The sequence below is a fragment of the Strix uralensis genome, chromosome 19 (genome assembly GCF_047716275.1).
Source record: "Strix uralensis isolate ZFMK-TIS-50842 chromosome 19, bStrUra1, whole genome shotgun sequence".
NCBI classification, from domain to species: Eukaryota; Metazoa; Chordata; class Aves; order Strigiformes; family Strigidae; genus Strix; species Strix uralensis.
In genome coordinates, this window is record NC_133990.1 from 4,874,034 (window position 1) to 4,900,701 (window position 26,668).

At 36.2% G+C, this 26,668-nt stretch overlaps 1 protein-coding gene across 7 annotated transcripts in view; it reads right to left on the reverse strand.

The window, feature by feature from the left end:
• Window positions 1-26,668, reverse strand: part of QTGAL (queuosine-tRNA galactosyltransferase) — a 187,192-nt gene that overhangs the window by 123,258 nt on the left and 37,266 nt on the right. For all 7 annotated transcript variants that reach the window (XR_012631499.1, XR_012631497.1, XR_012631498.1 and 4 more), the window contains exon 6: window positions 24,761-24,856. Coding sequence is in view for 2 of the 7 variants with exons in the window: in XM_074888793.1 (XP_074744894.1) it covers window positions 24,761-24,856 (96 nt within the window). In the remaining 5 variants the exon portion in view is untranslated. The remainder of the gene's footprint in view (window positions 1-24,760; window positions 24,857-26,668) is intronic.

Sequence of the window (26,668 nt, forward strand, 5' to 3'; positions counted from 1 at the left end):
AAAGGATTTACTGAACACATGATTTTGACTTCAAATTTCCAAGTACAGATGGATATTGGTGCTCCACGTAAATAGTTGGGCTAATCTGGCAATTATATAATACTTCAGCCCAGATCAGACTGATAATATTTTACTTTTAATCCCACACATAAAATCAACCAAGTGAGCAAAGTGGAGGTCTTCATTCTAATCCCAATTTTGCTTTTGCTATAGATCTCATCATAGTCTTCATTTCTCCTGAAAACAAGGAGACAGGACTATTCTGCTTTGCAGAAACTAGAAATTTGGAAATGCTGCAATCATGAATGCTGGTTGAAAGATGTCACAAAAAACAACTGCCGGAATGTAGCCTGTTGTGCAGACTGGGGAAGGCAATGAAAGAACAGAATACTCCCCCCTTGGACACCACTAGCAGAGGGGTATGGGAGTCCTTAAAGGATGAAAGATCTAATCTGTTCCTAATTCAGACACTTTTCCTTCAACGTGGAGGTCTTTCACAGAGGCTTGCACTTATTTCCAAGGAAAGCCTGAAACTCAGCAGAGTCTCTGGGCTGGCAACCAAATGGGATGCATATTCAGCTGCAGAGACTCCTTTACCAGACTTCCCTGGAGTAAATCCATGGCAGATGTCTTTGAAGCTAACAAGGTTGGAATTAGGTTAGCCAGTGCTTGTCCCATGGCTAGGTTGGCTCTAGTTTCTTGCTTGAGCAAGTAATGAATCTTGAAACTGAGACTCATTCAGAATTCAAGAGCAGTTGCAGTAGGACTTCTCTCTTGGCCATTTTCCAGATAGTACAAGCATCAAGAATGCAAATCTGAATGTAGAATATGATGCTCAGATTAAAGGATAAAAATAGAAGACCTTCAGAAAAGGCATCAAAATAGACAAGGGAAAGCACTGCACAGACAGAAAATTGAACAGCATTTTTTCCTGACACAGGTGGGTGAGATATTCTTTCATGGCAACAGACAAACTCACACTTAAATGAAAGTCACCAAGCAGTTACAGCTCACCTCTACAGACGTTGCAAAAGAAAAGCCTTCCATATGGACGTACTCAGTGTGAGAGTGCACACTTAGATTCTCTACCAAAGGAGAGACTGTCAGACTGCTGGATTACCTGCCAAAATAAACTAATCACTAAAATAGTCCTTCAAAGGAGCTTGGTCCCATCTTAAGAAGTGTCAATAAAAAAACCCAACCATTTTTGTGCTCTGGTTTCAGCTAGATTCAGAAGCATATTGGAAAGCAGTTTTTAGAGACTGCATTACATTGTAGCTTAAGGTTCACAGAACAGACAGATGTGTTTATATGACACATAGGTGACAATAAGAAAGTTCTCAGAAATCCTAGACACTAGACATAGAATTAAGTAAAATTTTGAAAGATAGAGTTATGATGTTTCTTCTATGAACTTTTGCTTAACATTATGTTACAGAGGTGACTTTCCACACTCTACTACTCCAATACATTTGCAAATGACTATATCATATTGCCTTATGTGAGACACTGCTATTCATGTTCAGTGACTCTAAAATCAGGCAAATAATCCAAACATTTCAGTCCAAATAGAGAGTAGCACATATACCTTTATATGGTCTTCATTAGTGAATATGTGCCCGTTGGATTCCCCTAAAAACATTAAATCACGGCATGGTATCATGACAGGCTTCTGATTGTCCTGATATTCCTGGAAACCAATGAGCCAGACTTGACAATGCTGATCTTTAATGATGGTTATGTCCTTGAAACAGCCACAAAAAAAGCACATCAAGCCCCTAAGAAATGGTTAATTAGACAGATATATGAATCCTTTTAAAATCAAGTTTTCACTAGTTCTAGAGATCGATCCTGTGATGGTTTAAGTCATGCACTTTTGTATTACAATTCCGAGTATATGTGCCCATTTCCAAGAGTAAACACATTCCATTTAAGCTAAGTGCACAATGAAGATCAAATCTGTGAATCCATATAAAACCTAAAATTTACTAGTGGGTAGAGAACAGTCCAAATATCTCTTGACTGGCTGCAACTCAAGTAATTAGCAGAAAAATATACTTGAAAAAGTAGAAGCTGAATAGAAGAAAGATAAAAATCAACAATTCAAGGCTGTGAGATGAGAATAATAAGGGGTTTTAAATTAAAACAATGCATTTTTTAAAAAAGTTTATTCCAGACATAGGGGTTTTGACAATGAGCTGAAAACATTTTCTGTTTTTTTCCCCAATTACACAAACAAGTACTTTACTCGAATACCACATGCATTGTTCTTTTTTTCTTGGAGCTTAAAGTAGTGAAATAACAGCTACTTTATAATGTAAGAAATAAGAACGGTTAAATTCAGTCACTTCTGTGCAAAGTTAAGAAAGCCATACAGTCGTTAGCATGTTTTTTCCCCTTAGATGAGTCACTTAACCATTTTTCAACTGCTAGTATTTATTTTCTGTTGGACAGTAAAGAATAGAAGATCGTCAAACAAAATTCTTGTGCCCACTTCATGATTCACTGTATACTCTAAGGTAGCTGGTTTGATGTCAATACCAGGAATAAATTCTTATTCGGTTTCATAATTAGTACTGTGGCCAAAAGGTGGCTAACATTTACTACTGATAACCATGTTCATATACTGGTTTTTATACTTTTTTTCTGAGACACTACTAGAATAAGGCCAATCGTTCACTTTTCCAGGGGGGAAAAAAAAAATAAACCCAACATCTTTAGATTTGTTTTAAGTTTATGCAGCTGACAGAATTAAGAATGAACATTACTATACGGAAAATGCTGACACAAGTACTAAACCATCGAGCAGCTGATCTTATGTGCGTGCATAATAATGAACTCCCTGATGTAGTTTTCAACTTGGAAAACCCTATGTGTCTTCTATTTTAGATTCCTTTCAACAGTTAACAACTAAAGGCCTTATTCATGAGGTAAATTTATCTTGGGAAATGCCCTGAAAGCACAGACTGTACTCTTCCTATGTACAGTAGCTTACTATTTTCTGAAGATTTATCACATACATTTCTCAGTAAGAGATTACATTTCATTATTTCCAAAACTGCTTATATTGTACACATTATACAGCAATTTTACTAAAAAAGTAAAAGATTTTTTCATGATCCTTCTCTTCTGAACAGACTTACCTGGTTATATAAATCTTGTAATTAAGGGATTTAGGCTCAATCATTTTATTCTTGTTTTCTATTGTCTTGTGTTTATTTATTGTTACAGCAGCAGCTGAAGGAAGCATTTGGAAAGATCTCACAAGGAAAAATTCTTGTTGGCTTTTTCCACTATAAGTGTCCAGCCAGCTTCTGTATAATCACACAATAGCTAGTGAATTATAGAGTGTGGTTTTTAATTTATTGCAAGATTTCTTTTTTTTTTTTTTTTTTTTTCCCTCCCCTCCTTTTTTTTCAGAACCACGGATCTCCAATCTGAGAACCACATCCAAAGTCTAGATGGCACTGGATTCTGGTTTCAGGTCATTCTTTACTTTGGCCATGATGTGAAAAATAAATCAACCATACAATGGAATGTAGCTGATGTTTGCTAACATTTCTTTGACACTGAAAGGCAGAGATTTGACATGAGAAACCCAAAGAACAAGAATATAAAGATGCATGGTGAATATTTATATAGCTATTAAATTGTAAGCACTATTCTTCTCTTGTGTTGCTAAAGGGTATGATTCCATCTTCTGATAGCATCATCCCACACACAGCTGAACTAAAGAAAGTGAAGAAAAAAAAACCCCACGTTATATTTTAACAAATTATTCATTTAGGTTATATTTTAAATTATGATCTGCGTAAAAGGATTTAGCTCTAGATGACAAACAACTTGATCAAATACTTATAGGTGGTAAGGATACAAATTTCCTTCAGGTTTAAACCCTTCTCTGCCAAAATGCCCTATTCCAGGCTACTTTCTAAAAGGATAAAAATGCAAATAACCGTCACCCAAAGTAGTTGAAAAAATGTCTCAAATTTTATTTATATATGTAATAAGAAACATGGATCTCTCTGAACACTGGAAAACCCATTTACTTTCTGACCAGAGAACTCAAGGAAACTGATTCGGAGATTTAAAGGAACAAAAATACACACACACACAAAGTGTGTGTTTGAAGCCACATATGTAGGTATGATAACACAGCTATTCTGTATGAGCATCTTAAGAGTTCCTATAGATTTCCAAATCATCTCCTGGGCTTTAATTTCCATGTTCAGTTCACTCCAACTGACACTGCTGATCCGCTGAGCTCTGACTGTTCCGGTTTTGAACCTGGAAACTCAAGAGTCCATCTCTTTTACCCTTGTCCTTCACTGGAGAATGCTGCAGGTAAATTTTTGCCTTCTTCAGTTCTACTCCTGTTTAATAATCTCTTCATGGGGTGAAGAGACTATATAAAATACAAACATCTTCTCTATTATGCTTTGCCACTATATATACTGAGTATGGTGGCTGCATGGATTTTAATTTGTGATCTTTTCAGAACATAGATACATATATAAATCCTCCAGGGTTGCGGTTTTGGTGGTTTGGTTGTTTGGGGGTTTTTTGCATTTTTGCATGAATTCCCAATATCAACCTCTGCACGTTTTAACATCACTCAGTGACAGGTGGTCTAGGCTTTTTTGTTGGGTTGGTCTGGTTGGGTTTTTTTAATTCAACAGCTTTTGTGGTGGTAACAGTCTCAGTTTCAAGTTCTTTGTCATGTTTCCATTCTGCTGTAATTCAGTAATACCTTGCAGAGGTCTGAGTTTAGTTTTCTTTTAAGCAGCATTTAGCCTTTTCTGATATCATAGTTCACAAGACTATTATATGACAGACACTCTTAAGTACCATGCATAAAATCACACCATTCTGGCAACATTTCAACTCATAACAACCAAACAGTGATGTGCTGTCATCTTTAGAAGCTGCAAACCATAAAAATGAAATATAGCTTTTACACACAAGATTTTATACCTTTTCCAATACCTCTAATTTTCTAAATAAAAAACCAGAACCCATTTATCATTTTTCATTTGATGGCCATATCAAATTGTTTGAGAGCAATATACATTATCTGTGCCACCTTTCCTAGCACAGAGTGAGGTTTCCTTCGGGTACATTTGCATGGCTGAATTTTATTTTTTGTGATGAGGTATAACTTCCTCTTGGTGAAAAAGGTTCTTACTACATCCTCCAAGTTTTTATCCTGACTGGGATTATCAACTCATTGGAAATTTAGTTTTTCTTTTACTATATCTGTACTTTCAAGTCTGCTTTTTCTTTAGGTCCTTGCACGTTGTTCTTCTACAACAAAATCTCTCCCAGCAACTGACAGCCTTTGTTCATAGTGGCTACTTTCTCATCAAGTTTTGTAATCTGATTCAATTATGTCTGAAAAATTTGATGGGCTTTTTATATATTCAAGTTCAGGTCTTCCAGTCATATTTTCCCTCATTTTTAAGTCTCTTTCCTGCATCAAGGTTTATTCAAGTAGAATTTCTGTGCTTTCAAAATTTACACATCTGAAGAGGAAAAAACTTGTTGACAGATGGATCATATGTTACTCCCTCCTCTTAATGTCTTCTCGGAGAAAATTAAAGAAAAATAAAATCAAGAGCCAGAAACAGAAGAAACAATTTGCAGGGCGTCATAGGGGGGAAGAACAGAGTAAGAACACTACAGGCCTCTCAGGATACTGTGACAACTGCTCTCATAAAAAAATCTGCTTCAATAAAATGCCTAGAAATGACACATTTCAAACCAAACTTCAAAGAGCCAGGCACAACAGGCATAGTACAAACTGGAATTCACCCATAATTCCCCACCATGAAGAGGTAAAAAAAATAGAATCATCATCTCAATTTGTCATTATTGCTTAAAGATAGTAGACATGACAGAAAAGCCTAGTGACAAAAAGAGAAGCACTTTTGCCTGTGGTTACCTCATCTTCTTGCACACTGCCTCTCACTTAATTCTTCTGGAAATACACATTGTGTTGTTTTATAAACATCATTTTCATTTCCTTTTCAGGGAGTTGTCCATCAACAGTCATTATTATAGTGCCCTAACTATGTCAACTCCACATAAAAGTTCCAGCCTTCTATCCAAACATCCCTCAGCTTCTTTCTCAAAGGCTTAGAAGGAAACAGAAGGAAACACAATATAAAGGCACTGGAGCATATGTCTATACATCTCCGCCATCAAATAGAAAAATCACTGACCCAGAAAACCCTGAACTGTGCATGGTTCTCTAAAGAACACAAGCAAACAACAGAATGTATCTTGGCTCCATAGAAATCATAATAATATTTTTCTTTTTTTGCCTTTTTTTTTTAAATTTCCTTAAACAAGTGTAATTGTAACCTCTCATGGCATGTGATGATGTCTGTGCTAAGAAGGCTAGAAGTAAAATCAGGGTGCCCCAGGGTCTGTGGAAATACAGACATGAACTTAAATTAAACTAGAACTCTAACCTGCTAGAAAGAAGGATTGGCTTAAATACATTTCTTGATGAAAAACCTTCTAAAACCTCTTTTAAGTGTGGCATCCAACTGAGTGAAGGGGAACAGGTCTTTTCCTCCAAAACATAGCATGGTGTGTTTTCATAGCAGGTGGAAAGGAACAGTAGAGTGGAATTCTGTCACAGCAGTAGTTGATGGGACTACTTGGCTTTTCTAGCAAAATTAGGTTTTTTGGGTTCTTTTTAAGTTCTCTGCTATATGTTGAATTTGTTGGACTCTCACTTAGGAAGCACATGCTTGTTTGTAGCACAACCTGAAGAACTCTGGTTTTCTGCATCTACTTAGACAATACCAGATTTTTTGGTAGGTTTTTAAGACCTCATCCCATTAAATAAGTCCAAAAGTGATGCTTTGATTATTTTACAACATAACAGCAGGGAAATAAGCATTTTTAGCTGCTGCCATATCATGATGACCTTAAATTGTGGAATGTCTTCCCTAAAATTCTCTCAAACAACTGACAGAATTGTCACATCTGTGTAGTATTATGCATTTTCTTTGATTTTGATGCACAAAAGGAACTGCTTTATACCCAATCCTGTAGTGGATCTAAAAGATGCAAAAAAGCAAGCATGTCTCTCTAAATGCTTACCTTAAAGATGCTATTGCCTGTTTAAATTAAGAATAAGTTAGCAAGCAATAAGATAGCACTTCCTAAAGCGTCCAACATAAAAAAATGCAATCATATTGCTGCAAGTGCTTTGTCAGCAAAAGAAGTGTCAAATAAAACCTAAACCTACTGGCTTCTAAGCTGCCTAATAATTTTATATGTCTCATTTAAATATATTAGCTACTAAAATGCATGCTTTAAAACACAACCAAAAAACCCCTGTTCTTCCATGATATTAGTCAAAGACTGTTTCTGCAATAAGGAGACAACACTAATTTGGAACTTAAAGGAAGAAAAGCCTAAAAAGTAGGCAAAACACTGAATAATCCTATCTTAACATGTTTGCATTCATAAAAAATGCCATCAAACTAACAAAACTTTTGTTCAGATTAAAAAAAATGTAAAAAATCCTTTGTTCAACATCAATAACAACTTAATAACAATGTCGCATATACAGAAATCCAAACTGCCTTCATACACAAACTGCCACAGTGACAGTAAGTCAGCGAGTCTTTCATACACCAGTCCCTTTGATCCAAACATGTAAAAAGCTCATGCCCAAACACACTCACTGAATCTTCATGCTTCAGTTCACAAAGGACAGAACAGCAGTTTTAGTGTCAGACTTGTTAAGCAAGAGCAGGAAGATAATCCAGAAACTGTCGCACAGTTTGTTATTTCGTTCCAACAATAATTGACATTTTTAAGCAAAGATTTTTTTACCATTACAACCAATTTCTGAGTGCTAATACAGGTCTTTTGATGGTTCACCAAATTCACACTAAGCCATGAAAAACCCCCAAGAGATTGGAAAAGATCTTGCAATTTCAGTTTCCAAGGTAGACAAACCAGTATTGTTAATTTTGCCTTCTCTCGGTCTTTTGCATACAAATTACCTTTCTTGAACTCCCTTCTCTCATTTCAGATTCTTTCCTCCCATATCTCTCAAGACAACTTTCAAAACTACAGCCCTCAGTAAGCTTCCCAATCCTTTCCTTTCTACTGATTCTCTGAAAAAAACCCCCCAAACATGCACAGCATTTCTTATCCCATTCCTGGCATCTCGCAGTCTCACTGTCCAATGGACATAGCAAACCATTCTATTAAATTGTGATATGCTCTGAGGGTTTCACAGCAAGCATCTAAGAATGCTCTGTGTGTCTGTGGAGAGCACTTGTGCATTAGATTTGAAACAACACGCTGAGTTCAGCAAAAAGATTGCTGGACCTTGCAACTGCATAAAAAAAGCTGTCAGGGTGAGAGGGAAAGCCATTCATATTTGATGAGAAAGGTAGAAGTATTTACGTTTAAAACTATTCTTTTCTGATTGAAAACAATCAAAAGGCTAAGGAAAAAAAGCATTTTGTTGTCTAACTGTATTCCAAATTATGCCTTCATTGATGGAGCACAGAATTCTGGCAGGGACGGTCGTTAATGCAGAGGAAAAGTGGATGAACCCAGGGGATACAAAGAACTCATCTGCTAGAGGAGAATAAACAACAGACAAAATGGACTGCAAATGTTAAAGAAAAAGAGGCAACAGCAGAGGCCTGCATGTCAAGAAAATGAAGGGGACTGAACAATAGCAGAATACCTCTGGGTATCAAAGGACTAAAAGTCCCATGGCATTAGACGTGCAGAAGCAGTGCACATTACTTAGGTTGTTTATACTGGTAGGTGTGAAGGTCAGCTACTTACGGGCACTTAATGTCAAGTGACATTAACTGGGACAAAACAGGATCCTACTTTAAAATTGACACTTTGTTTTTACTGACTTCTAATGAGATATAATCTGAAGGGCTTTAAGAGGGATTGGCAGCCAAAGGAATTATTTATGAATCTAAGGATAACCAGCTAAACAAATGCAATTAGGAGTGGAGAGAAAGGGTTAAAACAGTCAGTTTTGTGCTAAAACAAACAAACACACACTTTATTCAATTCAGGCTTAAAGGTTCTCACTTCTTGAATAACAGGATACAGATGATTCACAGCTGTTTGGCATCTGTTGCACTTCTACCTAGTGAATGCATTCTCTTTGTCATTAGATTATCTCCAAACACATGAACTGGAGTTCTCACATCAGTTCACTGAGTATGAGCATCCTGTATGTTACTGAATGCTCCTTATATGTTTCTGATGGTGGAAATCAAGAACTAGACACCTACAGGCACAGTAATATGAAAGTAGTGTCTGCTTACCTATACCTAAGAAAATAGATTTTCACTTAGTATGGCTATTTAATTAGTGAAGGAATCTAAAACCATCACCCTTTAATTCAAAGTAAGATTTTTATTATGTACCTTGTTAGCCAATAAAAAAACTTCCTGCAGTTAAAAAGGCAGAAAAGTGTCAGTTCTTCTGATTTATGATCAGAGAAGTTTCATATTTACTGGATGATTCAAAAAATGTAGTTGTTGCTCAGCTGCAGTATTTTGCAAAAGCAAGATGAGCCAAACTTTGGGTTATTTTGTTTTGAAATGCAGAAGCTTCTGAGCATATGAAACCAATTTTATGTATGCCACTGATTCAAAATTTTTAAAAATGTTTATGTATTACTTTTGGCATCAAATTATTATATAGTATCACACAGATGAAACATTTCAGTTGAAACAGCTGTGCAAAGTACTCAAATTGACTTGCTTTCTTTCCCTTTGATAAACCTCTAGCCTGCCTGGAAATTCCTATTTTTTCCAGACCTCAGTTTGGTAGGCTTATTTGGCAATATGTCATCTTTCACGGGCACATACTCTCTCATTTTCTAGCAGCTGTGGACATCCAAATTTCCATAGAAATCTATACATATCCACTTAAAAGATCAGATTCAGAAGCTTCAAATCTGCTAAAGCAGGAAAGAATAACAGTACAGCACAAGTAGCAGTTCTTGAGATAACGTACAAAAATAAGATCCAAAAGTGACTTTTACCTATTTTCTCTTCTAAAAGTAAAAAAAAAGCACCCAGTTTTCATTATAATACAAGCACATCTATCAAGAGTGTATTTGAAATTAATACGTGCTAGTCCTGTAACAGTGGCCAAAAACATGAAGAACAAATGTTTTTCCTAAAGGCGGTATTTTAAAATGAATGAACAGCAACAAATGTAAAGTTCTGGTCACAAGATACACAAAACTTAAACCAGTTGATGTGTATGTAAAAACACTACAAGATGGCACTTGATTTGCATACACAGACTATATCTGGACACGTATATAATTCAGAGCTCTCATTATTTGTAGAAGCCCTGAAATAACAGTAAATATTTAACACCATTTAATGACAGTAGAAATACACATTTGCCCAACATAGCATGTTAAGACAATTCCGCAGCCTATTCATGATTATGGCTAAGGCCACAACATCCTTGTTTTTAGCAGAAGCGGAAGAATTTTTTCAAGTATTGTTAGAATGATTCCCCAATCCTCCCTCCACCCACAAAGCTCTGCGCTAAGATTAATGAAGTAGTTCATGCCTTTCAGAGCTACAGGAAGCTGAAATAATGACTAAATATTCTTCAGTTATGTTTTCAGACTTGTCTGTACAACTCTTTTAAAACTCAGATTCTGATAAAATTACATTGCTCTATCTCTCAAGGAACTACCTACCCATGGCACAGTCTTGTTCATATTCTGATTTTCTCAGATGATAATTATTATAGTTTATTGGAGGACTAGTGGCATAATGCCTTGGTAAATATCTCAAATTCAGACAGGCATAACGAAAATACATTTTAGAAGACAATTATGGAAACTGTTCCTGAATAAGGGTCTGTTTTTGCAGCAGGTAGATAAGCTACTTTTCTTTGCCAGTTGTTCACACATAATTATGCATAGTCAGTGAAGCAGATGTTTTCACATACACAATGTAGAAACATCTTTTTGCTTTAAAAAGAGGTTTGACAGAAGTTATAAAAGCCAAAACCTATTCTTTTTATTATCATTATAAACAGACAGTAAAAATATTAAGAAATGTTTGTGGTTTGTTGATGTCGGTGACAGGCAACATTTCTACAATCACCAAAGTTACTGAGGAAAGAATTAACCAAATAAATTAAACAAACACCAAATGGAAATTCAAACAACCTTAAGAATATGTGAAGCAGTAGCAGAAATTTGTAATGGTTTTAAGAAAGAAGTTTATTTTCTTGTAAAATTTATTATTTGTGTTTATAGAGATCTCTGGTAAAAGGTCAAACCTGAGAAAAGATTACACTTCAGGCTACTCATCAAAAGTCCTACAAACAGGGTCCCAGCGTCACGAAGATGGAACATCAGTCTACCTTCCCGCAAAATATGATAACTAACTAGTTTGTAATTATACTTATAACCTTGGAAAGCTTCTGACTTGACCATCAAGTCAATATTAAAACCACAAACAATGCCCCCCCCCCCCCAACTAAACAAGTCCCCTCCCCAAAAAGCAGTACCACCCCTCCACCCAAAAAACAAATTCTCTTTCTCTCCCTACAAACTATAAACCTAATCTTGTAAATCAGCAACCAGCAATCCTAGCACTTTAACAGTCCTTTTGCTGAAGTTCTCACCATTATATACAAATACATTTATCTTCAGAATCTTTATTTTAAGACTTTTGGGCTGGCACAAATGAAGCTAAGTAACTGTTAAGCATTTGCCTTCATTCAGGATTTTTAATACTTACAAATGCACCATCTATATTGCAAAATACATGTACCAACTCTGTCACTTAACTTACCTGTTGTAACAGATCCTGAGATACTGGGGTGGGGGGAAAAAAGGTGTTTAGTTTACTACTCAGATTCCAAATCAGTTATATAACTCAAAGAAAGCTGACCCCATCTAAATGGGGACACTGAAATATATGTGTTAAATGCAAGTCAAAACATTTCTATCAATTAAAAAAAATTCAGTAGCCTGGATTAAAACACCCTGGTCCCTACTTCTAAGATCTCCAATGGTTTGCTTCCTGGTCTCAGCAGAAAACCAAAACCTAATCCTCTCCAACTTCCCCTTGTTAATATTACCACCCACCCCCCATGTTACTATTGCCCGCCGATATAACATTCTATATGGCACTATTAGAAATTAATCCAGAGAAAGTAGATGATATTGTAATCCTATAATTCATTCTATATTTTTAAAAAAAAGTAATGGCTACCATTTTCAACATGTTTGTAGCTAAATACTGCTTTAATTTCCATATTGACCAAACGTTTACCCCACTTAGAATCAGGTATTACATTACACAATTTGGCCTAACATTTGGCTATCTATACATTACCAGTAGGAAATGATGGACAGTTTTCAGTTAATTTGCAGGTAAATACCTCAGCATGACACATTCTAAATATGTGGTCTGGCACAGATATCTTTATATTTATACGGTGGAGCTACAGGAAACTGCCATTACCAAAACACAATTGCTCTGCCTTACAGGGCTAAGAACGTTACCCCCGTGGCTAGCGCTGCCCGACCAGGCTGCCCTGCACTGGTACGTGCCCCAGCTGCAGGCACGGGGCTGTACAGCGCTTCCATTCACATAGCAGATGCACTGGCCTCTTTCACACTAAAAACGTACACTTATTAGCATTGCTTATGTTTTATTCCTAACAAATTAGCACAAGCTCTGCCACAGCAACAGCAGTTTGCCATTAAGACTCAAGCTATGTTATCATTTTCACTGAAGTTGAATTGTATTTTACGTCTAGCTGCTTGCACCTGGTATCCTACTATAAAAGCAGACTTTGGACTTCACCTATCCCTAATACAGAACTTGAAACTAAAGTATTAGAGAAAACATGCTTGCTACTGAGGCATGTAATTTCTTCCTTCCTCTTTGTTCTAAAATTATTCACATTACCTACTTGACCAAAAAAAGCCCAGGCAACCTAAGATTTGAGTCACACAGAGAACATGGTAGATTTTTATCACAGGGATCCTTTTCTCACTTAGTGAAATGCATGCTGTCCTCAGTCAGACAGAAAATAATTTCTTGTTTCTGAATAACAAAACATGTATTTACTACAGATACCATTTCAGCCATTTAAGAAATATTTTTTACGCTTTGCTTCTGTCATTTTACCACTGCTCTATCTGTGTTCAGTAGTGTCCTCTATTGTACAAAACACCAAGGTGACAGACCCAATCATTAGAACTTGACAGCAGCGTGCTCACATTCCATGGCCACAGCTTTATTATAAAAGCCATGAAAGAGTGAATATAGCAGAACACCAGAAATTCCTTTCCATTTCCAATTCTAGAAAACATCTTTCTGATCCTGAATAGCAACCAGGCCCACAAAGTTTCTTCTCCTTCCACTACGCTGTATTTTTGTTCGTTCTCCTCTTCCCATGGTCTCCAAAAGAGCAAGTGATGCTTCCTTCATCACCACCTATACCCGTTCAACTTGAAGATCAAAATTATTTATTTGCAGAATAAAATCTTATTAATTTTCCATCACTAATAATACATGGTTATTTATACAGCTCTACCAACAAAGAGGAAAATGGGAATTCACTGGACATGGCATCATCATCATTATTCCAACAACCCTATTATGTTTGAGACAAAATGAGCTATAGTTAAAATTCTTTTAAGTACTGGGAAATGCCTATTTATACCAGCATGCCAAGCAGTGCTGTCAACAAAGGATATACCCCAGGTCACCTGCAACCATGAGATTTTTAAAGAAAACTGCTCTGAAGGCAAAACGATAATAATTCATCATTTTTAATTTGCAGGAAATAGCTACCATTTAAGTTCTTGAATAAAAATACATTAAAATTGGAGGGGGGGTGTGTGTGCTTTAAATACGGTTCAAGCTAAAAGAATTAAAATGTGAAATGATACACTGGCAATTACCACAGTAAATGAAAGGGTCAGCTGTTCTACACTTTCTAAAAGGAGAAGGCAAACATCTAGCGAAGAAACACAAAATCCATAAAAAGTTTTTAACCCACACTTTTGTATCAATAGACACAGATCTCACAAAACAGAACAGTAAGCCTTCTAGTACCATTATTCTTTCAGCCAAGAGACAGAACCAAGGCCTCACAAAAGTGACTTTGTATAATTTAACTGGGCTATAGCCCACAAAAACTGCTATCGCTGACGCCCAGCGTGCTGACAGGAAATAGTTGCTGCCTTGAGCCTTGATCTACCCACGTGAAATGGAGCTTGCTGGCTGACCACAGACAGGCCTCTGTTCTCTTTGTAATTGTCAACATCTGCTCTGCAGATCTATGAATAATTTTATGACACACACAAAAAAAATCTCTCCTACTGACTCCAAAGGTTGTTGGTTTTGGTTTTTTTCTTTTTAAATGTGTAATCTGACACTGAGATTAAGAGAGAGCCTGTTCTGCTCATAGGTTAAGATGTACATTCTTCTGAAAGATGCCATTAAAATGGAATTCAGGGTAGGCAGAAAAAGCTAATGTTGCTGACCGTTACCTTCTAAAATCAGGTGGCTGAATAAATGTTGGCAGTTGAGATAATACATCAAATTCAAATATTGTAGGTAAATGGAGCAACAGTCCACTGGTGTGGGCTCTGTAGTAGCTACCTCCACGAGAGGTAGCTGTGATTCCTCTGATTGTTGTACTTGGCACAATTCAAGCAAACACCAACTCAAACACCTTACGCCTGAAGAAGTGAGGATGCAGATATACTAACGGACACATTCAACATGACTTGAGTTTCAGTTAAAAGAAGAGGACAGCTTAGAAGCACTGTCACTTGAAAACTCAAGTTTCCTGCTCTTTGAAGCGAGCCATCAGGGAATCTAAGACTGTCAAGCATTTGAATCTAACAGTTTCTAATTTATTTTCATTTCACAATCACAGATTTATTTATTTTTATAGAAGAGTACCAATATGAAAGATATGGATAAAACTCTGGGGAACATGGCCACACTACAACTTTAGATTGTCACCACGCCTGGCTAAAAAGGAAGGGAAGTAAAGAAAAACAGAGATGCACAGATGCATTGCCATTGGCCTGCCTGCAGTACTCCTTAGCGATGCTACTCTTCGTGATCAGTAAAAGCAGAAGAGTGGAAACAGACATAATTAAAGAACAAATCACAAGGGGAGTGAGTACTTGCCAGTATAATTCTCAGACAGATTTCCAGGACTGGAACATAATGTGACAAGACTTTCCTGACTGACTGCTGCACATAGCATAGGTAGACCATTGGCTGCATATGGGACAAAACTAGAAAAAAAATAAACCCTTTCTCCTTTAGCTTAAATACCCAGGAAATACACAGAAGAAAAAGAACAATGAGAAGCATAGAGCTAAACATGGTCCTTTTAGTACAGTATAATCAGGTTCACTGCAATGACTTCTTTATTTCTTCTTTCTGGCTTCTATTATAATAAAGCTGAGAATTTCCCTGCAATTTCCCAGATGTAAATGCTGTGACAGTAAGATTGCTTCTTGCTAGCTTGAGTTCAGTGTTAGCTTTCTGGCCTGGCAGCATTCTAAATGAAGTGCGTTAAAGTGGATGAGCGCGTTTAGTTTAGCACTGCTTAGCAGATGTCTGTAGACTTGTAGAGTCTGGTTTCTCTCAGAAACATTAAAACCTGTTTAAATGCAATTGCCAACCTGATGAACAATTTACCTCCTCTCCCTGAGACTTTGACTCAACAAATAGAGCGTTTCATGGGTACAGTACTGTTTTCTCCTGAATACAACAATGATTATTAATCTGCTTTCTTGCCCTCATCAGTGGTTACATTTCAACTTGTTAGAAACTACTAAGTAATTTGCTCCCTACAAAATGAATGGGCAATTAAGTATGTGGTGAACTTGTGGCTCTTTTGTGAAACATCAAGGAAAGACAAAATTATTTGGGGGAAGAGATGAAACTGAGAATGAAGTAGGAAAGTGAAAACTGCTGAATGCTGTCACAGCCATAACAACCAATTCCAAAAGTCTCCAGTGGAAAACAGCAAAAAAACTTCAGGACACACAACAAAAAACATATAGTATGAAACCTGACCATACAGTCCCTAAAGTCAAACAGACAGGTTTCAGCCAAATAATGTATGGTCAAAATAAATTTCAATTAAGGTGTATAAGTAAATATAATCTCTATTAATAAATCACTATTATGTGATATTAAGCACAAACTTGGATCCTATTTTACTAGCATTTTACAAAGAACATGGCCATGACTTGCTCTAGAGAATTCATAATTCTGCTGCAAAGATTCTTAAAAAGGACATGGAATGACAGACGGAGAAGAGAATAAAGAATGTGCACATCAGATGAGGGAAGTATCAAAACAAAGGCACACCAGGTAAATCTAGTGCAGAAGGCTGTTTGTGCTAAGTGGCTGTGGAAGGAGCAGTTGTGTAACATGCTGCAGTCTGAGTTAAAAAACAAAAACCAGCACCAAAACAACAATAACAACAAAAAAGGATGGGCATCTTCAGAGCCACTGCTTAGGATTTGAACTCTGATCATATTATTTTGACTTGTATTATACAATAAGAGATGACCTACAGAGTACCAAGAAGATGAAAAAAACGTTAGGAATACACTACCTCTATTCAATGCACTAGAGCATCAATCCAACAGGCTACACAAGGCATAAATATTTTCATGTAAGAAATAGCTATGCTACAGAGACTTGTACACATTTTAGTATAATTACAGCAGTGCAGCTCTCTAGTACAAATGTGGCTATATTTGTATAAAAGTTGTAGGTAAATAAGATGTAACTCTGAGCTATGGTGGCACAAATCACTTTTATACAAGCGAACCCACATAAGGGCTTTTAATAGTATATTCTGGCATCAAATCCCTAATCAGATAGATAAAACAATAAAACCTTCTACAAACTTACAAACTTAACAAGCTGAATTACAGACAGCACACTTATTTTGTCTTTAACGGCAGAAAAAACCCTCCAAAGTGACAAAGATTAAACCAGTATTTTAAGTAAAATTTGAACCATTCTTTAAACAGCAAGAGTTTGTCTTAATTTGTCAAAATAATCATAATCCTGAGATTAATATATTCATTACTGTATTTATTTCATTCTGACATTATTAGGGTATAGGTATGCAAAGAATTATCCAAAATAAATACAGACCTCCTTGCATGCTAAGAAATTATATGCCTGAAAATAATTTCTTTTATTGTATAAACTTTCTGAACACCTATCTTTTATGATGACAGGCATGCTTAATATCTACTCCAATAAATTCAACACCATAAGTGAATAGAAAAATCTTGGAAAATACTTCAAGTTTGTCCAATTAAAAAAGAGAGTCTGGTAAAATTTGCTTTTTCTGTTTCAATAGCTCTGAAAAAAAAAAATATCACTAAAATTTGCAGCAACTACTATGCCATCATACTTTGTTTACCAGCAGCATCAGAGTTTTCAATGCCACTAAGGTATTATGTCTGTAACGTGAAGGGTATAAAGCTGCTGGGTTTCCATTTCTCCTCTGCTGCCTCTTCCTGCGCTGTGGGAGCAGTTATTGCAAGCGATGCAAAAGGTTAAATCCACCCACATCATAGAAACCAACTCATCCAGAGAGGTGGCAAAGGACCAACAGTTACACTAGAAGCCAGATGCAAGGCCATTTCCTTCCTTGTTATACACCCCATGCACTGCAACCGCTCAGATTTCCGTTTGGGCCAGGGCTTGACTATCCCTCCACTAACCACAAAGCACATGCCTACTCCACCTCCTTTACATGTGATCATTCTAGTTCTCAAAATGCAAGCTGCGTACACAAGCACTGTTTCTAGAGGAACTAGATGTGCTAATCATCCTCAAGATCATGTAACTGCAACAAATGAATAGACAAATATCTATTCTTTATCAAAAAGGACACACTATTCATCACAGCTACAGTTGAACCAAGCTAAAGCTCTGAAAAGCTCATTATTTTTTTTTTTTTATTTGCACAACTTCAGCTCAAGAACTTCTAATCACAATTTGTTTGGCCAGGGCTGTACAAACAGAATAAAAATCCCAGGTTCCAGTTTGTCACACTTGCACTAAGAAAAAAAAAATATAAAAATGGAATTAACCATTAAATCTGTATACTCAAAAGCTGTTAGACTGGACCAGAATCTGTTTGTTTTTTTTTTTTTTTTAACAGCACAGAAAGAAAAAAAAAGGCCTCAAACATAACAGTATAACATATATTGTTAATACTTATGAGAGGATATGGTGGATGTAAATATTTTAAAATTCAGCTTCCTTAACTAGTCAAAAAAATCAGAAAAGCAAGAACCACTGTAGAGATGAATGTCAAACATGGCAGGGTGAGGTCATTATAGAAAAATATTAAGAAACAAAATCTTGACTGTGATAGGTCAAACTGGCCTTTAGACCTACAGTCCATTATGGGAAATGATGCTGCGCACACTCGCAGCCACTTCAGTTACTAAAGAAATTACTGACCTCTCCTGAAAATCTGTCCCAGTACTTCTATCACGAAAAGCTGAGACCAAAAAAGGAAGTTATTTTCCAATAATAAATAGAATGTACTTAACTCGTGCTCACAACCAATTCTTTAAATAATGAAAAACTGTTCAGTGCCCACTTGCAGGAGACAAAGAAATGTTTTTAGGCTATAATAGGGAGCTGCATTGCAGTAAAAATATGTTTGAAATCAATAATTTTTGTTACACCAAAAGCCACGTAAAAATATTTCCCTTTTTTGTGGAATCAGCACTTTGATTTTCAAATTCAAAGAAAGAAAATTACAGGAAGTTAAGGGTGTATCTGCTCTGTGCTCTCACATATGGAGGACCAACTGAAAAATAAACATCACTAAATTAGTTGGAAACATGTATTTGGAGTAGGCTTTTTGTTTTGAAAGAAAAAAAAAAGTTAGGGCTACTTCAATATGTCTCCTATCATTTTAAAATAAAAACTGGCTTTTGTCCCCCTTCTGTTAGACAAAAGTAAAGTCTCCTTAAGCTAGAAAAGGCAATGAGATAGAAGCCCAAAGTGAAGCTTAAAGGCTGTTCATTTGCAAGCTAGCACATCCACAGGATAAATATGGAAAAGTCAAATAAGAGTAAGTGGAGCATTCAGAAACTGGAAATTAGTTGGTTCCATCCATGTCCCTAACTATAGTCCTGCATTAATAACCAAGTCCTGACTTTATTTTAACTTCTTGCCCTATTTTTCGAAGTAATTTTCAGAAGTATTGAGGAGACATAAATGTTAGTAATGGTTTGGAAAACAAATGATGCATTTCTGAAAATTTAATCCTTGACAGTTTCCTTTACACTTGGCATTACCTGTCCATCTCTTACATCAAATGTCTTAAGAAAAATGTTTTTCGGGATGCAAACACGTTGCATTCTATATTGGTGTGATTAATTCCTTAAAATACAAGAAAAGATCATCAGCTGAAACAAATCATACCTCAAATCTAAGACAAACTGATTTCTGCCTGCTTTATTTCAATGTCCATCAAAACTTTATCATGCTGTAAGACCGTATTCATCAAGAACTTTTTGGAATAAAGCCAAACTTATTGTACTTCCAAGTTGCTTTTATACCATATTATAATGTTTCTGTGCCATTTAAATATTACCATGTATTATGAATCACATTCAAGCCTTGTTTAAGCATGCAAATTATCAAACAAAATATGTAAATGAAAAATCCAACTTATTTAACACTCTTTCCCCTATGATATACCTTTAAACTCATGCAAAGCTGCTAACACACAAAGCAAAATCTGTATGTACTGCTGAACTACTGCAAACCTGTTTCTAAGTTCAAAAATATGTGACCCTGAGATGCCTTTACATAAAGCCTCACTAGGAAGTTCTAATTGTGCTTTGAGTTCACAGATGTGGGTAAGCCACTTCTCATTAAACTTTCTAAAACTCCATGAACTCCTTTGACATGCATTTTCAAATGTAAATATAAACATTGACTAGCTTGTGAAACTTTGTTTCATTCTCCTCCAGAGGAGAACAAGGATCAACCACAAAAGAAAGCAGCCAATTGGTTTTTTTCTCATATGGTATATGCTTAATCCCATACAAACTAGTAGAATCTACTGTAATTAACCAGTTTCTGACTTTGGTTCTTTTGCCCAGTAGAAAAACATCAGGACTTCACCATTAATGACGCATATTTAGGTAACATGGGTGAAGAAAGAGGTGACAGTCACAAAAAATCCCAAGAAAGTGTTGAGTATCTTTTTATTGAAAGGCAACAAATACGAGTCATTAATAGTGGCAAAGAAACAGGGGGGGGCAGAGGGAGATCTCAATCAGCCTTTTCATGTTTTATTCATTCTTAAGTAAGAAAGTCTTACCGTCTGTCCAGCTTTAGCCTTTACTAACATAAACAGACACCTGGCGTTGCATATATCCACTTTCAGATTGCCACCTCCATTATTCTTTCAGTTCTGACACACTGACAACCAACCCTAGCACTTACAAAAGTGGAATCTTCTGGTCTGCAAACAGACAAAACAGATGCTCTAAACCAGAGATACTCAATCTATGGCCCACCTGGAAAATTCATCCTACCTGCAATCCACTCCTATCAGCTTTTTACCAGTAAAAAGTTGCCTATTGAGATACATGATGACAACGCAATATTGAGCGTGCTGAATTCAGGGAAAAGGTCCAGCCATGTTATCAGATCCTTCTTGCCTTAAAAACAAACTATGTGCTCAACTCAACCAAAATGCCGGATTTATTTCCAAGCTGAGTATCTGCAGTAAATGCTGATTTGTAGTATGAACTTTTATCAAATATTAAACTCTAATACAGTAAGACTTAGTAAGCAGGGAAGCACACCTTTTAAGCCTATTAGCTAAATTTAACGGGCACCTGTAACAGCACAAAGTGTATGTTATGAAACTCTAACATGTTAATTATTGTTCTTCTATCAGGTGATGCAGACAAATTATTGGTAAGAACTACGAATCACCTGTGAAAATTCCAGATTTATCCAACACAAAGAGCTCTGAGATAATCTGCAAAGTACAGTATATATCAGGAAGCAAACCAGACAAATTACAGTGGGCAACAGACATACAGAATCATCATATTTTGCTCAAACCATTATTTTTCTAAATTAGGACAGTCCAGTCTTATCAACCATAGAGCCCACTCCTTTTTGCAAGTCTCCTCACATGTCACTCTAAGCTTGCTGTCTGCTTTCTAAGTGAACAACCATATGAAAGCAGAGAAGTCTCTTGTCTTTGGGGAGGAAAAAATGGTAGGTCAGATGAAATTATGCTTCAGGCTGAATATGCTGAATTATGCTTCACAGGCTGAGAGACTAAACTAACCTAAAGTAGTGATTTAACAGACATGAACTCAGCAGTTTTACTTACAGTCAGCAACAATCCTTAAAAACTACTTGTATAAATATTTGTGTAATTAATCCAACTTTAAAACCATTCAGACTTTTTTTACTTATACAGCACAGTAAAATTTCCAGTGTACAAGAAGGGCTGCATGATCAAACTTCAATCACATTTCAAGCACAATTCAGACTCGGATATCCTGTAGGTTTAGTTTTAATCTACATTTTTTCCACTTACTCCACCATCAAAACAGTCAGTTCTCTTAATTTGTTTGCTCATTTTCTTCTGGTACCTGTCACTGTGATCTGCACTTACTGAACAGTTAAAATTAGTATTTTCTTTTTTTTCCCCCCCTACTATTGGCCAGAAAGATAGCAAGTCTACCAGAACACATATACATTTATTTTATGGCTTATATTAGTGTATCTATAAAAGTGTGTTTTAATCACTCATCATTTATACAGAAGATTAAACCTTAGACAAGCAAATATTCATCTTTTTAAAAGTAGTTTTCTCATTATTATGCTCTCTTTGTACTCTCTTACGCCCCTCCTCCCCTCCCACCCCCACTCTCTGGGGTATATATTCTGAAATTTCACGCATAGCATAAAGTATCTTTGGAATGTTACAGTATAATTGTTTAGAGAAACATTTAATGGATGAGTAAGCATCAAGAGGCCATGGCTAAGGGAAAAGAAAAGTTAAAATGATAGAAGCATTTTGTATTGAATGATCTTCTCAGCGTGAGGACAGAGGATGGACATCTGATCCAGAAATCTGGTATTGACTCAAGCGATATCAAACCAGCAGCTATAGCATCAAGGCACATGAAGCCATCCAACCACCTAACAAAACATCTGCTACCACCCACCTCTTTCAAACTGGACTTTAGTCACTGTCTAGTAAAAGCAATCAAATGCTATAGGATATTATTTCATCAATCACAGGAATATTATGATAAGGGGTTTACATGATCTTGACAACTGGCTATTTTTTTTAACTGGTTGCTTGGCTTCCCAATTTACAGCACAAATAATTTGCATGTGCAGGATACAGAAATGCGTAGAAGTAACTGGAAAAAAGCTGGGCACTGAGTACAGAGACAGCTAAAAAAAGCTGAACATTCTTTCACTACAGGAAACTGCTGGAGACAATATGCTGTAAATTAAAGCCAATTTTCCTGAATTCCCTGAAGGACTGCTCCTCCCAGAGATTCTACAAATCCATTAGCGAAGGACCATCATTATAGTTTCCTTGGGGCTTATTTACTGAAGAGAATTTTTAAAAGCACACTCAAAATAAAATGTATGGTGTATCGGGGCAGAGGAGTGGGACAAATCAGGTCTAACCTCACATAATTGATTCATATCCTGATTATTGGAGCACAGCTGAGATGGTTTTTACTCCCAATTCCTTCTCCTCCCCATACTTTTTTCAGTCAAGGAAAAGCAAAATAATTACCTCCCTACCTGAAGTTCTGATCCAAAGAATGGACACTGAGGCAGGAGAGGTACCACATGCTGACATGCACTGCTCTGGAAATCAAGCAGTCCCTTTACAAGCAGAGTTAGAAAAGCCAAGCTTCCTACAGACTTGTGTCACAGCTGAAGCTTGTCTTATGATTGGGCATCTAAAATCTCTGTCCAAGCAGATTCTGTGGTGCTTAACAACATATGAGTTGCAGCTGGTGCAGTACAATCTCGCCCAGCTTCATACTTCCACAGAATCCGTCAGAAATCTAGCATCTCTGAGGAACTTCCATTTCTGCATTAAATTTGGTGGACAACAGGTAACAAGTTAAAAAAATGAATTAAGAATCACACTATTTATGTGTTCCATGAATCTTGTTAATAAGATAAGCAGCATGGACAAGCAGCACAAGTTCTGCTATGCAGTCTTCTAGTTCCAAACCTATTTTCCAAAATTCTAAATCATATCTAAAAATAACGGATTGAATGCTGCTTGATTAAGGCTTTAAGACGTATTTGTAGGCACATAAGATTGCAAGGGATTTCCCAGGTCACTCTATTTGCAACCTACTATCAGAAACACTAATAAATAATCTGTTCTGGAAGACATACATCCCCATCTTAAAATGAGTTTTCTTTTTGCATACTCCCCCTTAAATAATCTCAAAATTAGGATATTTCTTTTAATTTCCAGCTTAATTCATTAAAGACCCCATCCAGTGGCCACTTAGATGAAACACTTCAGATTGTATAGGACAAGTTTTTTCATCTTCAAGTTTTTCTTTCTCTTCTCTTCAACAACACAGTGATCCAGATGTTGCTGGCAGATAAATTCACTGGTTTAAATCTATTATTTTTCTAACGCCATACTCAAAGGTAAATACAATATATTCCAGGGGTAACTTTTTCTGTAACTACTTTCACTTGGTGAATTACAGGGAACCGTAATACCACTACTGATTTTAAAACAAGCTCTATACATTACTTCTTGTGTTACAATAACCATACCAGAGCTTGTAAGTATGTCTTTGGGGGATAGGGTAATGGGGAACACAACACAGTTTACAATGAAGTCTAACAAACAAGGGTATGTTAATCTTTTCAGCCACTTAAATCCAGGAAAATCAAAAGCAAATGTCTTCCTACCATAGCATCACAAAACCCAAATACTTGCATCTTAATGCCTGCTGGGATGTTTTCTGCTAGCCATCCATTAGATTTCTTATAATACTCAGTACACACATTCCTCCACAAGCCGGATTGATTTCTTCCACAGTTTAACTTGTTTTTGCCAAAGTCTCTTTTAATTCAGCATTGGCTGCCTGCCTAACAAAACAACCTTTCTTTATGCCAGAACTGTCATCTTCAGTTGCACAAGATGCATCTTACTTACAAACATGTGTAATGAGCCCAATGTTTAATGCTTGCAGAACTGCTATTTTAAAATAGATCTCTAGCAAAATCTAAACAGATCCAGAAGTGGTCAGTACCTAACCTTGGGGTGGGGGGTGGGGACTCATTCCCAGGAAAGATTTCTTTCCTTTTGTATTTAAACACACCCTTTAAAAAGAAAACCCCAAACTAATTATTAGAACATGAAAGTGTATGCATTTAACCAGCAGTGAGAAACGTAAGGATCATTCTGAACCCAAAGTTGAAAGCTTCATTCTCACTCAGTGTGAAGCCATCATTACATAATGATCACGTGCACCAATAAAATTGTCTCCTATTGAAAAGACTAGCTTTAAATATAAGAATCTGGTAACCTTGGTAAGTTATCAAGTATTGCTAATGACTGAAAAAATCCATCTAAATAAACCTCTTGTTCTATTTTTCTACTGTAATTTCAGTCACAGCTGAAACAAGAATACCTGTGTAAGAAGTTGTTCTTCAGTCAGATTATTGATCCAACGAGTATACCGCTCAGTAGACTCCAGTGGCTCTCTTCTGACTTGGCAACCAATAATCTAAAGCAAAATGAGACAAATCACACAAAACTGCTGTACACCCACATGGCAACAAAACAAGATCATAAAATAAGCATTCAAAACATGGGAACTCCAAAAATTAGGATTATTTATACAATCCTTATTAGCCCCCTTCTATGTTCATAACATAGTCTAGTATAATATAATGTAGTATGTCACAGTTTCTCTGCTCAAATGTTAAGTAGTTACAGACTTTCAAAGTTCTCTAGAAAATTAACATTGAGTAGTGTCTTTCCAATAGCTTCAGTCTTGGGAATATTTGAACCATTTTGGTTGAAATTTGCAAAAGAAAGTCATCCAAAGGCAGACATCTAGAATGCAAAATTTCAACCAAAATAGCTGAAGTTTGACAAATGAAAATTAGAACTTGGATAATACCAGACAATCGTACCAACAGTGTCATAACCGATAATACTGCACATTACTTATCATTTATATAAAATAAGGAGAAAAAAGAAAAATCTGTATTCTGATTTGTCTCATTCGTGGTAGAACAATGTAGACACCCTATTTTGATTTGTTCACTTAAGTACTATATACCGATTCAAGCAACATTATCTTTTCTAGTACTGTTCTGTAGCTGTACAGGTTAAATATTAAATTTAATATTCTGAATACCTACTGGCCTAATAGCTTCCAATATGCATATTAGAGGGATTTCATATTACCTGTAACTGCATAGACACATATTAATGCAATTTCATATAAACAATATACAGTTTACTCTACAAATCTCTGGTTAGACAAGGACGAAGCCAAGGAGAACCCTAGGAGTGTGATGAAATAGAACTCTGCTGTTTGCTACTCCTGATGGTCTGCAGTCTACCCTAAACCTTCAGGTACTACAGGACTTCATTATATATGCAAAGTAAGCTGATACTAGTTTTATACCAACTAGTGCACTCCTGACATACTGTAACTGTATTTTTCTTCCAGATTTTGATAGGTACTTCCTGGTGTGTTCATTCATTGAGAATTAACACCGAAGTATAGGTATTAGCATTTCTGAACGCTAATTTCAGATAATCAAGCTCTGTTCAAGAACAGCGTGGAAAATTTATTTGGTTTACTTTCTGCCCTGAGGAATATAAGTGTATATACTGAGCACAGAAAATTTAGATCTTTCAGGCATCTCTATTCACAGAGCTTTAAACCCCACACAGATGTAAGTAGTCAGGCTAGAATTCTGCATGTGCAGTTATGAATACTTTTGATGTGGGAACAAAAACACCACGAAGAGATCTTGCTGGGGGACTGCTGGCAATGAAACATCACAATTTAGAGTATGATTAAATACAATCAAAATAACAAACATAAAAAAACCACCATGATTTTCTTATCCCACAAGAATAAAACAGAATGTCTCTAAACTATGAAATTCTTCCTCAATGACAACTATGAATTACTATAGATAACTTCAATCCTTATCCTTATCCTAACTTTCTCCTGAATTACAGCTAAGTCACACTAAGACATTTTTCAGAAGGTTAACCCAAATTTCTTTTAAACTGAGTATCAAATAGAAGAGTTCATAGATATGTTTTTAAAGGGGGCACTCCACAGATACAGAAACTTCACAGAAATTGTGTCAGATGCACGTATATTCAGTTCTGTGAGGATGATTTTTATTTAAGAATAAAACTATATGCAGAACTCTTGCTAGTATTCATTAACCAAGACCTCATTAACCTTCACTTGCATATCCTAGAATTTTATAACTTACAAAGACACTTTATAAAACTATGCATAAAAATCAGAATGGGAAAATTACAAAGCACTTTTTTCTCAAAA